This window comes from Podarcis melisellensis (genome assembly GCF_964234715.1).
Source record: "Podarcis melisellensis genome assembly, chromosome: 15".
NCBI classification, from domain to species: Eukaryota; Metazoa; Chordata; class Lepidosauria; order Squamata; family Lacertidae; genus Podarcis; species Podarcis melisellensis.
In genome coordinates this window covers 30,040,671-30,054,086 of record NC_138532.1, presented here as the reverse complement: position 1 = coordinate 30,054,086, position 13,416 = coordinate 30,040,671, and the positions used below count along the sequence as shown (strand labels likewise).

General features: G+C 46.6%; 1 protein-coding gene across 3 annotated transcripts; it reads right to left on the bottom strand.

The window, feature by feature from the left end:
• Positions 1–5,756: 5,756 nt before the first annotated feature.
• PIMREG (PICALM interacting mitotic regulator) lies at positions 5,757–13,416 on the bottom strand. 3 transcript variants are annotated; one of them, XM_081889705.1, is made up of 6 exons: positions 13,144–13,416; positions 11,556–11,866; positions 10,774–11,090; positions 9,366–9,461; positions 7,810–7,863; positions 6,087–6,220 (listed from the first exon to the last, which is right to left on the bottom strand). In XM_081889705.1, exons 1-5 carry the CDS (start codon positions 13,319–13,321, stop codon positions 7,833–7,835), a joined length of 933 nt encoding a protein of 310 aa, XP_081745831.1. In that variant the 5' UTR covers positions 13,322–13,416; the 3' UTR covers positions 6,087–6,220; positions 7,810–7,832. The 3 variants fall into 3 exon arrangements, with proteins under 3 accessions (XP_081745830.1, XP_081745832.1, XP_081745831.1); XM_081889704.1 differs by lacking the exon at positions 7,810–7,863 and having other exon boundaries at positions 5,757–6,220; positions 13,144–13,415; XM_081889706.1 differs by lacking the exon at positions 7,810–7,863 and having other exon boundaries at positions 5,757–6,220; positions 11,556–11,902; positions 13,144–13,233.

The window sequence follows — 13,416 nt, the reverse complement described above, 5'->3', positions numbered from 1 at the left end:
ACAACACACTCAGGATTCTGTTTTAGATCAGCCCCCTGTGATGGATGTATGATGTATTGGGGGAGGTGGTCCTGGGCTACACCACTTCTGTGGTGTATGTATGTTGTTTCTGAGGGTGGTCTGGAGTTTGAGGGTGGGCAATTTCAAAGTCTATATAAGGGTGGGCAAACCTTTGTTCTGAGTCCTCCTCTGTCCTCCTGCGTGTGAGGGGAGCACCCTGTTGCAACAGTTTTAATAAGGATCAGGCTTACTAGCTGCTTTGCTTCTCAATATTCTCTGGTTGGCCTCTTTTATTTTCTCCTACCGATAGGGAACCCACTTAAGAACTCTATACGGGCTCTTGGATACCCCGTAAGGGAAAAAGGGCAGGTTTTGTTTACAGTACATGACACCCTGGGGTGCCTTGAATGGTAGTCAAGGGTGCTGTGGGCAACTCTGGCCTCTGTCCCTCTTTCCTTCTCTCCCTCCTCTGATGCCCTCTCACGTCTCTGCCTCCCAAAGGCTTGCACAGCTGTTTGCTGCAGCAGCCCTGGCTACAAGTTCCGCAGGCAAATGGTGCCTCTGGGGCTGGCCAGGGGGTGCTGGTTGCCAGTGGCTGAGGCAGCTTTGGAGTAAGCAAGCAAGCAGGCGAGAGAGCCCAGCCAGCCAGTCTGCCAGCTCTTGCCGTTGGGAATTGACAGATAAGTGGGAGGCTGGACAGGCAGGCACTGAGCTGGCCTTTCTTGTCCTTGTTGTGTGCAAGGCCTGCCTGGGAGCTGAGCGCCCAGTGCTGAAGGGGAGCCTTTCCGCCATGCAGGTCCAGCAGCACCTGCTGCTGCCTCCCAAGGTAAAGTGCTGGTCTCATCTTCACCTTTGGCCAGCCTCTGTTGTGCCACTAAGGCTGGGGGCATCCTCTTCCCAGGCCCCTGTGAGGCAGTATGAGGAGGTATCTCTCTTTAGGGTGAGGGAGGTAGCTCAGAGACCAGGGACAGCAGCAGCAGCTGCCCAGAAGACTCCCAAAGAGAGGGGAGAGGAGAGGAGGCTGAGGGAACACTAAGGGAGGGTGTTTGGAAAAGGGTGAGAGGCTGCCAGCTCTGCAGGCAAAGGGTGACATAACTGGGCTCCTAAGCCCCACTTGGGGTGCCACAGAAGGAATGTAGTTGGTCAAGGGAGTCATAGACACAAAAAGGTTGAAAACCTCTGTGTTAAACCAAGGCAAGCAGCACAATACCAAGGCTACCCGTAATATTATTCTCTTGTCGCAAACTTAGGCAGGTGACGTGGGGGACATCTGTAGCCTTCTGGTGGAGATGTTGATGGATGCCAGCTCCCAGCAGCCTCAGCAGCCAGCAGGACCAAAGGTTATATTAGTAGTAGTAGTATTAAATCCTGCCTTTTTCTCAGTGCGGGAATCAAAGCAGCTTACAAAAATTGAAACAACAATGATAAAATACAGAAGGCTAAAAACGTATAAAAGTTAATAGATAAAAAGTAATTAAACTCATAATAGAATATATATATATAGAGAGAGAGAGAGAGAGAAGGGCCTCCCTCCAGGACCTCAGAGCCTGGGCAGGTTCATAGGAGAGTCTAGGATCTAGGAGTCTTGGTTGACCACAAACTTGACATGAGCCAACAGTGTGACGCGGCAGCTAAAAAAGCCAATGCAATTCTGGGCTGCATCAATAGGAGTATAGCATCTAGATCAAGGGAAGTAATAGTGCCACTGTATTCTGCTCTGGTCAGACCTCACCTGGAGTACTGTGTCCAGTTCTGGGCACCACAGTTCAAGAAGGACACTGACAAACTGGAACGTGTCCAGAGGAGGGCAACCAAAATGGTCAAAGGCCTGGAAACGATGCCTTATGAGGACCGCTAAGGGAGCTGGGCATGTTTAACCTGGAGAAGAGGAGGTTAAGGGGTGATATGATAGCCATGTTCAAATATATAAAAGGATGTCACATAGAGGAGGGGAAAAGGTTGTTTTCTGCTGCTCCAGAGAAGCGGACACGGAGCAATGGATCCAAACTACAAGAAAGAAGATTCCACCTAAACATTAGGAAGAATTTCCTGACAGTAAGAACTGTTCGACAGTGGAATTTGCTGCCAAGGAGTGTGGTGGAGTCTCCTTCTTTGGAGGTCTTTAAGCAGAGGCTTGACAACCATGTCAGGACTGCTCTGATTGTGTTTCCTGCTTGGCAGGGGGTTGGACTCGATGGCCCTTGTGGTCTCTTCCAGCTCTATGATTCTATGAGAGAATAGGGTCCTTCAGATAGCCAAGGCCGAAGCTGTATAAGGCTTTCATGACCAATATTTGAACTGTGCCCACAAACAGAGCAATAGCCAGTGGAGCTGTTGTAACATGTTATTCGCACGCTCCCTATAACCCTTCCAGAAACTTCTGGAGGGTGCTACATTCTCCACCCCTGTTCTATTGTTTCTGGCACCCAGTGGTAGATGCCTCTGGATATGAAGTTTCCACTGAGATCTCAGTGCTATTAAACCTTGACAGACATATCCACGACAAATTTGCTTAATCCCCTTTCGAAAAGATCCCTGGTGGTCAGATTCTGGGTCTGTTGAGCAGAGCACCATGTTATACACTAGATACCTATTATAGCATCACCAATGGTCAGGGGTGACAGGAGTTGAAGTCTAGCAACACCCATTCCCCACCCATTCTACAGAATGGTTTGTTCTGCTTCTTGACTCATTGACCACAACAGCATTGGCTGTTACAGCTGGCTGAATGGGCCATTATGAGGTAGATAGAAGCTGGATCTGTTTGTGTGCTGAAGGACTTCAACAAAGGGCCGGTCTCCTTAGGAATGCCCTTTGCTCATTGCGTAATTAAACAATAGTTTTATGCCTGGAAGTTGCATCTTAAAATCCCCTTTGAACAAAGTTCATCTGAAGGGGATTTTCAGGTGCAGCTTCCAGGCATAAGGTTCTATTTTCATACCACTAAGAACTTCTTCTTTCTTCTTTGGCGATCACTCATAGCCGAGTAAGATTGTCTTCCATAAACACAGTTTTAACAGGGAGTCCGTGACTGTGGAGGCCAATTCTGGATCCACACATCCTTCCACAGTGGGGACATAGGTTTCCAGGCAGGAGTCGACCACGGTGAGGGTTTGCCAAAGGTAGAATAGAATAGAATCATAGAGTTGGAAGAGACCACAAGGGCCATCGAGTCCAACCCCCTGCCAAGCAGGAAACACCATATAGAATCATAGAATCATAGGTGCCTTCCTCTTAGCACATTTCTCCCTTTCGTCCCAAGTTCTAGTGTCTTCAAAGCCCATGACACCTTTGGTAAAGGTTGTTCTCCAATTGGGGCACTCGCAGGCCAGTGTTTCCCAGTTGTCGGTGTTTATACTACATTTTTTAAGATGTTATGCCAGAGGGACCATCCCTCTGAAGCAGTCCTTCAGCATTGAAATGGAACCCTTTCATTTGTCCTTCTGACCAGAAAGTTAGCCAGGAGAAAGAATAGGCAAGCTATAACAGAGCCAGAAGGAAAAATGGGGGCAAGAATTAAAAATTGGTGGTGGGGGAGTTTCAGAGAGCAAAGAGGTTTGCTGCACGGGCCCCTGGAGTTCCTGCCTTTACAGAAGCAAACTTTCTTGTCATGTTGGCCTACACAGAAACCAAGGAATATGGGGAAGAACAACCACTGCTCAATGGTATAGCACCTGCCTCGCACGCAGAAGGCCTTGGATTCACTCCCTGGCAGCGTGGGAAATACGAAACACTGGAGAATTTCGGCCAGTCCCGTGTCGGGAATGCTGAGCAACATGGACACAGCACAAGGCAGTTTCCTGCTTAAATCTGCTCTTTCTTCAGAACCACCCTCACTCACCAAACATCTGCAAAGTCAAGTTTTGGAAGCAACATCTCAACTATTGCTTAAGCTAAATTCCATCTAGACAAAGGAGGACCCACAGAAGATGAAAAGGAGACAGACTTTAAAGAGAAAAGCTTTGTTTTGAAAGTTGGATCCCAACCAGTTTTTTTAAAGGGCAACTTTCCCCTGTGGCATCTGAAGTTAACCAACCCTGAGAAGCCTCAGTCAGTTGCCAGGGGCCATTGATGTTTAAACAGCTCAATTTTTCTTCAGCAAAACAAAACAAAACACTTTGCTTCTTTTCCAATACTCAGCCATGCAGCAGGGAGAGAGAATGGCTTGCTCTGATCAGACACAAGTTAGAAAATGAAATCAGGAAATGGGACACTGTTTAAAATCTGGAGCCTTAATTGAATCCCAAATCAAGATGCAGAGCCCAATGTGAGTTTGCATTCAAAAGGCATGTGTGGTAGACCAGTTAGATTGTTGGACTAGGAACTGGGAAAAACCAGGGTTCAAATAATTCACTCAGCCATGAAGCCCTCACTGAGTGACTTTGGGTCAGCCACTAACCTCTCAGCCTAACCAACCTCACAGGGGGGTAGGGGGGATTAAATGAAGAGGGGTCAACATGGCATGATAAAAGTCTGTAAAATTATATCAGGACAAGTTACTTGTTGTTTACTGTTGTAACAATTGTTTTCTCAAAATTTATCCTCTGTAGCATGAAAATAAACAGTATTTTTAAAAGGGGGGTCAAATTCTGTCTGCCACCCCCATGGATAAAAAGGTGGTATAGAAACAATTTTTTAAAAAAAATTAAAGCAGTCACTAGAAGGATGGAGGTTTTCAAGATTGAAGATTGAACCAAAATGGGCTCTTGGTGAGGCCTGGCAAAACTTTGCTCCCTCGAGGGTGTTAATTTGCATTGGGAGGAAGACCAGGGCTGGAAATATCCCTGTGAAAGGCTGTGTGATTGTGACTTCCTCAAATAATCTACACTCACTATCTACAAAAATCAATAACACACACAATAAGGAAGTTAAGCATTGGTTCTGGAACTGACTGTCTTCTTTGCAATTTGCCCATCGAGAGGACTGTGGGCAGTTCTGGTTGCATCATTTTGTACCCTGAGCCAGCAACCAGGAATGACTGGGAAAGTTGCAGAGGAGTCACCAAAAGTTAGATTAATTCCCAGCATCCCCCAAATTAGGAGAGGAGCAAGTTGGAGCAGATAGCAGAAATACATAGAAGTTGAGAGGTCTGGCATTATGGGAGATCTCTGCTAAGCAAAAAAATTAAAAAGGGACCCAACTCACCGCTCCACACATAAATTATGTAAATAGTCTGGCTTTTTTGTGATTTATTATCTTTTGACTAGGAAGGACAGCGGGTGGGTGGACTGAAGCCTCCCTCCCTCAAACTAGAGGATGCTGAATGTTTTCAAAGGCCCAATATTTTGTTGTGTGTTGTCAAAACCTTTTCAGCCAACTCCTTTCATGCATAAGGACTAGAAGCTTGGTGTTTCTCTTTTAAATCAAAGCCCAAAATTACCAGGAAGCTGCATTCAGTGTCACATTTTACGCTTCTTCTTTGGGCCTCCTTCAAGTTGGCTTGCAGGGGGCAGGGTGTCATACAGACACCCCCAGCTAACTTTGGCTGGTGCTTTTAATAGCGTACTAAATGACACACATAGCCCCAAACAGGGAACAATTAAAAATGAGATGGTAAAGTCTTCCTAATATAAAAAGCTAAAGCAGGGCTTAGATGAGCCTTTGCCAACCTGGTGCCCTCCTGATGTTACTGGATTGCAACTCCCATTATTCCTCATCACTGGCAGTGGTGGCTGTTGGGAGTTGTAGTTCGGCAACATCTGGAAGGAACCACAACGTCCTTCATTCCCGCTTTCCAGCGATTAAGCAGGCCAGCATTGTAGCTTTATTTCCTTTTATTCATTGATACACTTACACCTCAGCCTTCAAATAAAAGAGAGATGAAATTCAGGTTGGTTCAGCTTGACTTAATGCCATAAATAGGATCAGTTTTAGCACAGACGTTCACATATATTGGAAGAAAAATCCATGTAGTTTCACTGAGATGCTACAAAAATTAGTGTGCATTTTTTTAAACACAAGCTTATTCAGAGTAGAATACAAAAAACACTATTTTTAAAAAGTAAGATAAACACACACACACACACAAACAAACAAACACACCCTTCATATTCTTGAAGATTAATACTATTTAAAGTTATTCTCAGCCCAGCTGCTGAGCTCCCAGCGCAGTTTGGCCACCCGCCTCCTGAGCGAAGACTGGGAGAGGTTTCGGGACCGCACCTGGGCAGCCCGCAAGTTCTGCGCCATCACCTGGTAGTAGTTGACAATGGCTTGATCTCTGCAGAGAAGGAGAAAAGTGTGTTAAGAACATCTCACATCGAATTGGGAGACAGAAAGGACTTCCAAGTTAGAAGACAGGGCAGACACATCCCAAGGAATAGATGCCGCCCATTTGACAGGGCTGCCACAGCCACCCTGGGCAGCTGCCAGCAAATTAAAACGTCAAACATTAAAGGAGCATCGTAGCACATTAAATGTTTGGTGTGGATGGAAGCTGACAGCCAGGGCTGTCAACCCCCTGGGTTGGTTGGTTGGACGTTAGAAGGCAAGCCAGTGAGGGCTGACTGAGGGCAGGCCATGGTTGGTGATGCAGCACAACATTTCACAGAATCGTAGAGTTGGAAGGGATGCAGGAGTCTCATCCATGGCAGATATTGAAATACTTTATTGTCACTTGTACAACTTGTATACAGTGAGATTACTCGAGCACCCCCCACTCAGCTCTCTTAGTCTTAATTCCCTTCGTTTACTGACGCATACCCACCAAACCCAAAAGTCAGTTGCCATGTTGTTGTCTTTTCATTCAGCAGCCTAACAGCCCATGGATAGAAGCTGTTCTTTACCCTGTTGGTGCGACTAATCATGCTTCTATATCCTCTACCCCAGGAGATCAAGAAAGTGCCGGCCAGGCACTTTAAATCTGTTTAAAAACCTCCAAGGGAGGAGAGTCCATCACCTTCCTAGGGGGTCTGTTCCACTGTCAAACAGCTCTTACCATCAGAAAGTTCTTCCTAATGTTTAGTCGGAATCTCCTTCCTTGTCATTTTATGGAATCATAGAAGTCAGAAGGGACCCCAAGCATCATCCAGCCCAACCCTCTGCAATGCAGGAATCTCAACTACAATAAATCGCCCATGACAGATGCCCATCCAACCTCTGCTTAAAAACCTCCTAGGAAGGAGAGTCCACCACCTGTCAAACAGCTCTTGCTGTCAGAAAGTTCTTCCTGATGTTCAGCTGGAATATCCTTTCTTGTAACGTGAGCCCTACCCTCCGGAGCAGCAGAAAATAAGCCCACTCCATCTTCCATGTGACAGACAGCCCTTCAGATATTTGAAGGTAGCTATCATATGACCTCTCAGTTTCCTCTTATCCAGTCTAAACATCCCCAACTCCCTCAACCGTTCCTCATAAGGCATGGTTTCCAAGCCCTTAATCGTCTTGGTTGCCCTCCTCTGTACACCTTCCAGCTTTCCAATATCCTTCTTAAACTGGGGTGCCCAGAGCTGGACCCAGGCTCCAGGTGGGGGTCTGACTAAGGCAGAATAGAGGGGTACCATGACTTCCCATGAACTAGACATTAGACTTCTGTAGATGTAACCCAGAAGAAATGCACTGGCTAAGCTGCTTGACACCCATGTACCCACCCAAACCATCTGCAAACACATAAAAGTTTCCATTTTGGCACACTTTAAGGAAGGCTGGTATTATTCAGGGGGGTAGCTGTCATAGAAAACCAGGGGGTAAAGATTCCGAAGAGGGCTTTAATTCAGCATGCACATATATCTTTAAAAGCTGGTGTTCTTCATGCAGGAAACGGGTGTGTTAGAGAATATTCCAAGCAAAACAAAAAGAGCACATTTTTACCTGGGTGTTTGTTTTTTTTCTCTTCAGTTAGAAATGAGAGAATCTCTCATATCGCTAGTAGATGGAGAGAATATTAGGAACAAAGGGTTTACAAGCTGAAAAGGTATGAGATTTTCGACTGGCTCGTAGGTGGTTCCATTTTGATGCCGCTAGAGCCTTGGTCAGCAACAGGCTGTCCTCTAGAATATCTCAGGACAGAAAGTTAAGGGCCAAGCTCCTGGGCTCCACCACCTGCCATCCACCCCCCATTGCCACAACCTTCTTTCCGTTCCTCTGGATTGGCAAGGAACAAAATCATAGAGATGTGGGCTTGGACAGGACCAGAAAGGTCACCCAGTCCTCCAGCTCCCTGCAAGTGCAGGAAGGAAATAACTATGGCAACAACATCCCTGGTAGGTGTGCCATCCAGCTTAAAAAGCAACAACTCTAAATGGAAAAAAAAAGTTTAAAAGGGGGATTGAGCAGCATTTGATAACCAAGGACATTAATGCAGGGTAACCAACATGGGATGCCCTCCATATGTTCATACATGGAAAAATAGAAATGCTAAATAATTGTAGAGTGGAGTGTGCTTGTAAAAGCAACAGAGCCATTTTTCACCAGCTCCTTCTGATGTTTACTTCCATCCTTAGGTGCCTTATGATGCATTTTGAAGGGGCTGGAAGAACCCCCAACCCTGTTGCTGAGGGTGCTGTCAGGAAACCCCTGTTCCTCTCCCAGAGCTACAATTCCCAGAGTGGTTTAACAGTAAATCCCTCTTCCCATGCAACAGCTGTAGCTTCCCCCAAAGAAGCCTGGGAACTGTAGTTTGTTGAGAAGCCTCTATTCCTCTCCCAGAACTTCAATTCCCAAAGTGGTAAATCTCTTTTCCCATGGAACTCTGGGAATTGTAGCACACTGGGAGGGGATTAGAGGCCACCCAGCACCCTCAGCAAACTATAGTTCCCAGGATTCTTTGGGGGAAGCCATGGCAATACTGCTTTAAATGTTTAGCACAGACAGGGGTGGCAACGCCTTGCCGATTATCATTAGGCAGGCACCTTTGTTGCAGTCGGCTGTATCAGTTCTACTCAGAGTAGAATCATTGACATTAACTGACATGCCTAGTATCATAGAATTGCAGAGTTGGAAGGGATACGGAGGCTCTTCTAGTCCAATCCTCAGCTGAGGCCTGATCATTTAAGCGAGTTTATTCCAAGTAGAATACAGCCTACTGCTTTGGGTGCCCATAAAAAGATATTGATAATGTTATTGTCTGCTGTCTTTAAAGCCTGTTTTCAATCATGTGGGGGTTTTTTAATGACTGTTTCATACTATTATGTAAACCACTTAGAGATTTTTTAAAAAAACCCTAAGGGGTAATTTCTCACTGAAGAAATAAATAGCCTCCATCTACAAAAGCACATTTGACCAGGAGGATCTGAACACAGGCCACCTTCAAGTAATGCACTCCCCGCCACAGGGCAGAGTCAAGGCAACTACAGCCCCGCCCTAAATAGCAGGCAAGTAGCCTGGCCAATGGGAGGAAGAAGCCCCACCCCACACAACGGGCTCACCTCTCTTCTTGGACAATGATGTCGTTGAAGGCCCGAGAGAGACGCTTCAACTGGCGAATGCCGGTGGAGACCAGATCCAGGTTGCAATCAAATTGTCTGCAATGGAGAGAGAACAAAGGAGGGTCATGAATCAGGTCTTGAGCAAGAGACTGGGGACGTCTTCCTAGCCCGGTCCATTATTATTTATTTAATTCTAATGGCCTCATCGCTTGGGAATTCCAGGAAACCATAAAGTCAGTGTAGTTTTGAAAGGTTCCAGTCTGCCATCTTGAATTAAGATGGGCACCCGATTGTATCCAAAATACAGATGAAAGCCCCGCTCTTTGATCTCAAGAAGCATTGATGATATCATCAGAGGTGTGCAAAGGCACAGCGGGCAGGAAAGCAACTTTCCAAAACGTATAGATTTATCTATAGAGCACTTCAAACTGACCTCTCTTAAGCCAGGTTGAGCCCCTAGGATTAGCGCTATGGGGGAATTCAGGCAAGGACCATCAGCAGGAGTAGCCTCTGCAGAACATAACAGACATTCCTTTGAATGGGTGAACCAGAAGAGGGAGGGAGGGGGAGGGGAGAGAGAGAGAGGGGGGCTGTGTATGTACAGAAATCTCAGAGTTCTCCATGGCAGGAATGTAGTCTACTCTGCAAAGTTAAGAGTAACATCTTTTGCTCTGTCTGTTGTTGTTGTTAATTAAATTTATCCCCCGCCTTTCATCAGCAGGTGTCAGAGTGGGTTGCAACAATTTAAAATTAAGCATTAAACCAGTTAATGCATACAGTTAATGCATACTATGGAACTTCCTCCCTGGACTAGATGGGCCATTGGCCTGATCTAGAAGGCTCCTATGTTCTTAATCTATTATTCTTATTCAATACAGGAGTTCAGGAGTTCAAAGACACCATAAAGTCACTGCAGTTTTGAAAGGATCAGTCCACCATCTTGAATCGAAATGGCGCCCACCTTTATCCAGACACAGATGAAAACCCTCCTCCTTGATCTCAGGAAACATCGCAATCCCCGGAATAACCTCTGGCCCTGCCCCACAATTGCTATGTGGCCCCCAAAAGGTTTCTCCAGAGAGAAAAGTGGCCCTTGGGCAAAAAAAGATATATGCCTCTTTGCTGGAAAGGCTGACATAGATCTCACATATGGAGTGGCCTTATATTTCGAAGCAAAGAAGATGTTTCCCCCCAGCCTGCAATTTACATGGAGGGGCCAGGATCTGTAACCAGGAACTTTGGCACGCAGGAGAGATGCCCAGCCACAGAGCTGATCGATCAAAACATCAGCCTCACTGGAAACACCTTTTGAGCCTGAAAATAAGAAAGGCTCCAACCCTCCATTCCTTCTTCCTAAGCCCTTGCTGGCAAACTAGCTCAGCAAGCAGCAGACTTCTCTTCCACTTGCCTCCTTTGTCGGACAGACGCAGGAGAACCGTATGGGCTTCTCAAGGCTGCAGCCCTCATGGATCTCCGGAGAGGGAGGAGCTCTTTGTTAAGCTGGCAGGAGCCAGGTTGAAAGGGGGATCTCTTGCCGGATGGGGACACAATCCTGGTGTCAGATGTTGGGGTCGATACAATGGCAAGCCTGTTGCTCTTGCGGCGAGGGGTCCGGGGCGGCCTGCTTTGGGTTTTGGCAGAGCCCCTGCTGCTGCCACCCACAGAAGCTTTGTTCCAGGAGGAGACTAGCGAGCGTGTGGGGCCTTGACAGCTTTTCTGGATTTTCTGAAATGGAAAAAAATGTATTTAAGGCAGTGTCTGGGATTTAGGCTCTGGGATGCATGGGGTAGAAAACATGCTACTCTCCAGATATTGAACTGCAACAAGATCATCTTGCCCGCTTGACTGCTTCAATCTGCAGAAGTGGCCCATTTACAGAAGCCACATGAACTTTATATTCTAACATGGCAATTGGGAAATCACTGTTGATAGCCCTGTACTTTTTTCAGCACCTGCTAAAATCATTTTTGTTCAGACAAGGCTTAAAAAGGTTGGTGCGAGTTTTGATCCGTTTTTAGTCTATTGCTATTTTAACGTCTCAAAAGTCTTACATTATCGTCACTAGTATTGCTTTAGTGATAATGCCATTGTTTTATCTTTATTTGTAAACGGCTTCTGGGAAGCTGAATTAGCATTCCAGTAGCTGGATCTGAACTTCTTTGAATACCTGCCCATTGCAGCCACCCATACCTGCGACACTGTCCCAAAGGCGTTCTTAGCTGTCCTCGTAAGTGTCTGCAAGTTCTGTCTTTTCTCCTTGGCCTCCAGGCTTTCCCATGTCGGATTCTCGTCAAAGTTCACCTCCACTTCTTTTAAAGGCATCCGCTTCCGCAGAGACATCCGCATGGACGTCATGTTGCGAGAAGACTTCTTCCTGAACCTGTCCGGAAGCGGACTCTCCTCTAGGTCAGGCAGGATCTCGTGATTTCGCCAGCCGACGGCAGACCCCACCACACTCTGGAACACAGATGCCATCTTCCCTTTCCTGGTGCCAGGCTCCTCTAAGCAAAATATTGTAAATAAGCCAACTCAGGTTTCTAGTCCATAAGATCACAAAAGGGTTACAGGGAGGGGAGGGGAGAACAAAGGCAGGCATTTTTGTCAGTCGCTAACCACCAGGATTATTCAAGAGGGGTCGGTCAAATTCACATCAGGAGATTCAATTTTGTGTTTACTAGGGCAGGGGAATGGTAAGCAGAATGCAGGAGAATTGATCTAGCTTTATATTTATTGTAGAGATGGGAAAGGTGCAGAAAAGGGCAACCAGGCTGATCAAGGGATTGATGGAGCAATTTCCTTATGAGGAAAAGTTGCAGCGTTTGGGATTTTTAGTTTAGAGAAAAGCCGAGTTAAGAGGCAACGTGATAAATGCTTTTAAAAGTAAAGCATGGCATAGAGAGAGTGGATGGAGAAGTTTTTCTCTCCCTCTCTCATAACAGTAGAACTCATGTCTATTCAATGAAGATGCATATTGGACAGATAGGTAAACTGTGGAACTCCCTCCCACAGGAGGCACCCAGATGGCTTTAAAAAAGGATTGGACAAATCCATGGAGGAGGAGAGAGCTATGGATGGCTACTAGCCAGGGTGGCTGTGCTCTGTCTCCACGGTCAGAGGCAGCAATACTTCTAAATCCCAGTTCCTGTAAGTCACAGGAGGGGAGAGGGCTCTTGTGTTCAAATCCTGCTTGTGGGTTTCCCAGCAGAGGCATCTGGTTGGCCACTGTGAGAACAAGATGCTGGACTATGGGGGCCATTGGCCTGATCCAGCAGGATCTTCTTGTGTTCAAAACTCTATGTAGCTGGATAGCATTCCCAAGCATCACTGGTCGCTGGTCTGAAAACTTAGTTGGTCTCTAAGGTGCTACTGGAAGGAATTTTTTAATTTTGTTTTGAAAACAAGAGATACTCAGACGGAAACAGCACGCGAGGATAAATGGATAATGGATAAATGCGCTATCCATTTTTACTCTGGCCGTGCAAAACGATTTCTAAATATTTTGCTTTCCTGGCAACGCGGGGAAACGCCCAGTCTACGTTTTGTTTTGTGTACTCGAGCTTGTTCCCGATCGTTTTGTATTTTATTCGTTTGTATGCTTTTGCTCGCCCACGCCCTGCAGGAATGTAAGACTCGGTTTATTCCGCGTTGCAAAGAAAGGCGCGTCGCATCCTGCTTTGGGGTGCAAAGGGGGAGCCTCTATGATGCCCCGATATTTGCATGCATGCATCTGGCTAATAATAATTGCAGCCGGACCCCAGAGAGCCCCCCTTAAACTCACCTCTGCCGCTTGCAGCTGGGAGATCTGGTCCTCTTTTTGCGGGTCCTTGAAAAGATTTCAAATTGGGCGCCGCCCCCTCCTCGCCCTCTTCAGATTGGCTGGACTCGGCAGCCTCCTTAGCAGAAGGGGCGGGGACAGAGTTTTGAGCCAGGAGCCCAAAGGGAGGCTTTCTGTGCATGCTCAGAGGCGCCCCAGTTTCCTGGCCGCGTCTCTGATCTGAAACGCATTACCCTGACCAGTGAGGTCTGTTGATTTCACCGCTGCTAAGGCTGA

Excerpts from the sequence above, each read along its gene's own strand:
- PIMREG (XM_081889704.1), bottom strand. The coding sequence starts at position 13,321 with ATGCACAGAAAGCCTCCCTTTGGGCTCCTGGCTCAAAACTCTGTCCCC. Across the intron at positions 11,867-13,143 it reads CCCAGCTGCAAGCGGCAGAG|AGGAGCCTGGCACCAGGAAA; the intron begins GTGAGTTTAAGG and ends TATTTTGCTTAG. Across the intron at positions 9,462-10,773 it reads GCGTCTGTCCGACAAAGGAG|ACAATTTGATTGCAACCTGG; the intron begins GCAAGTGGAAGA and ends TCTCCATTGCAG.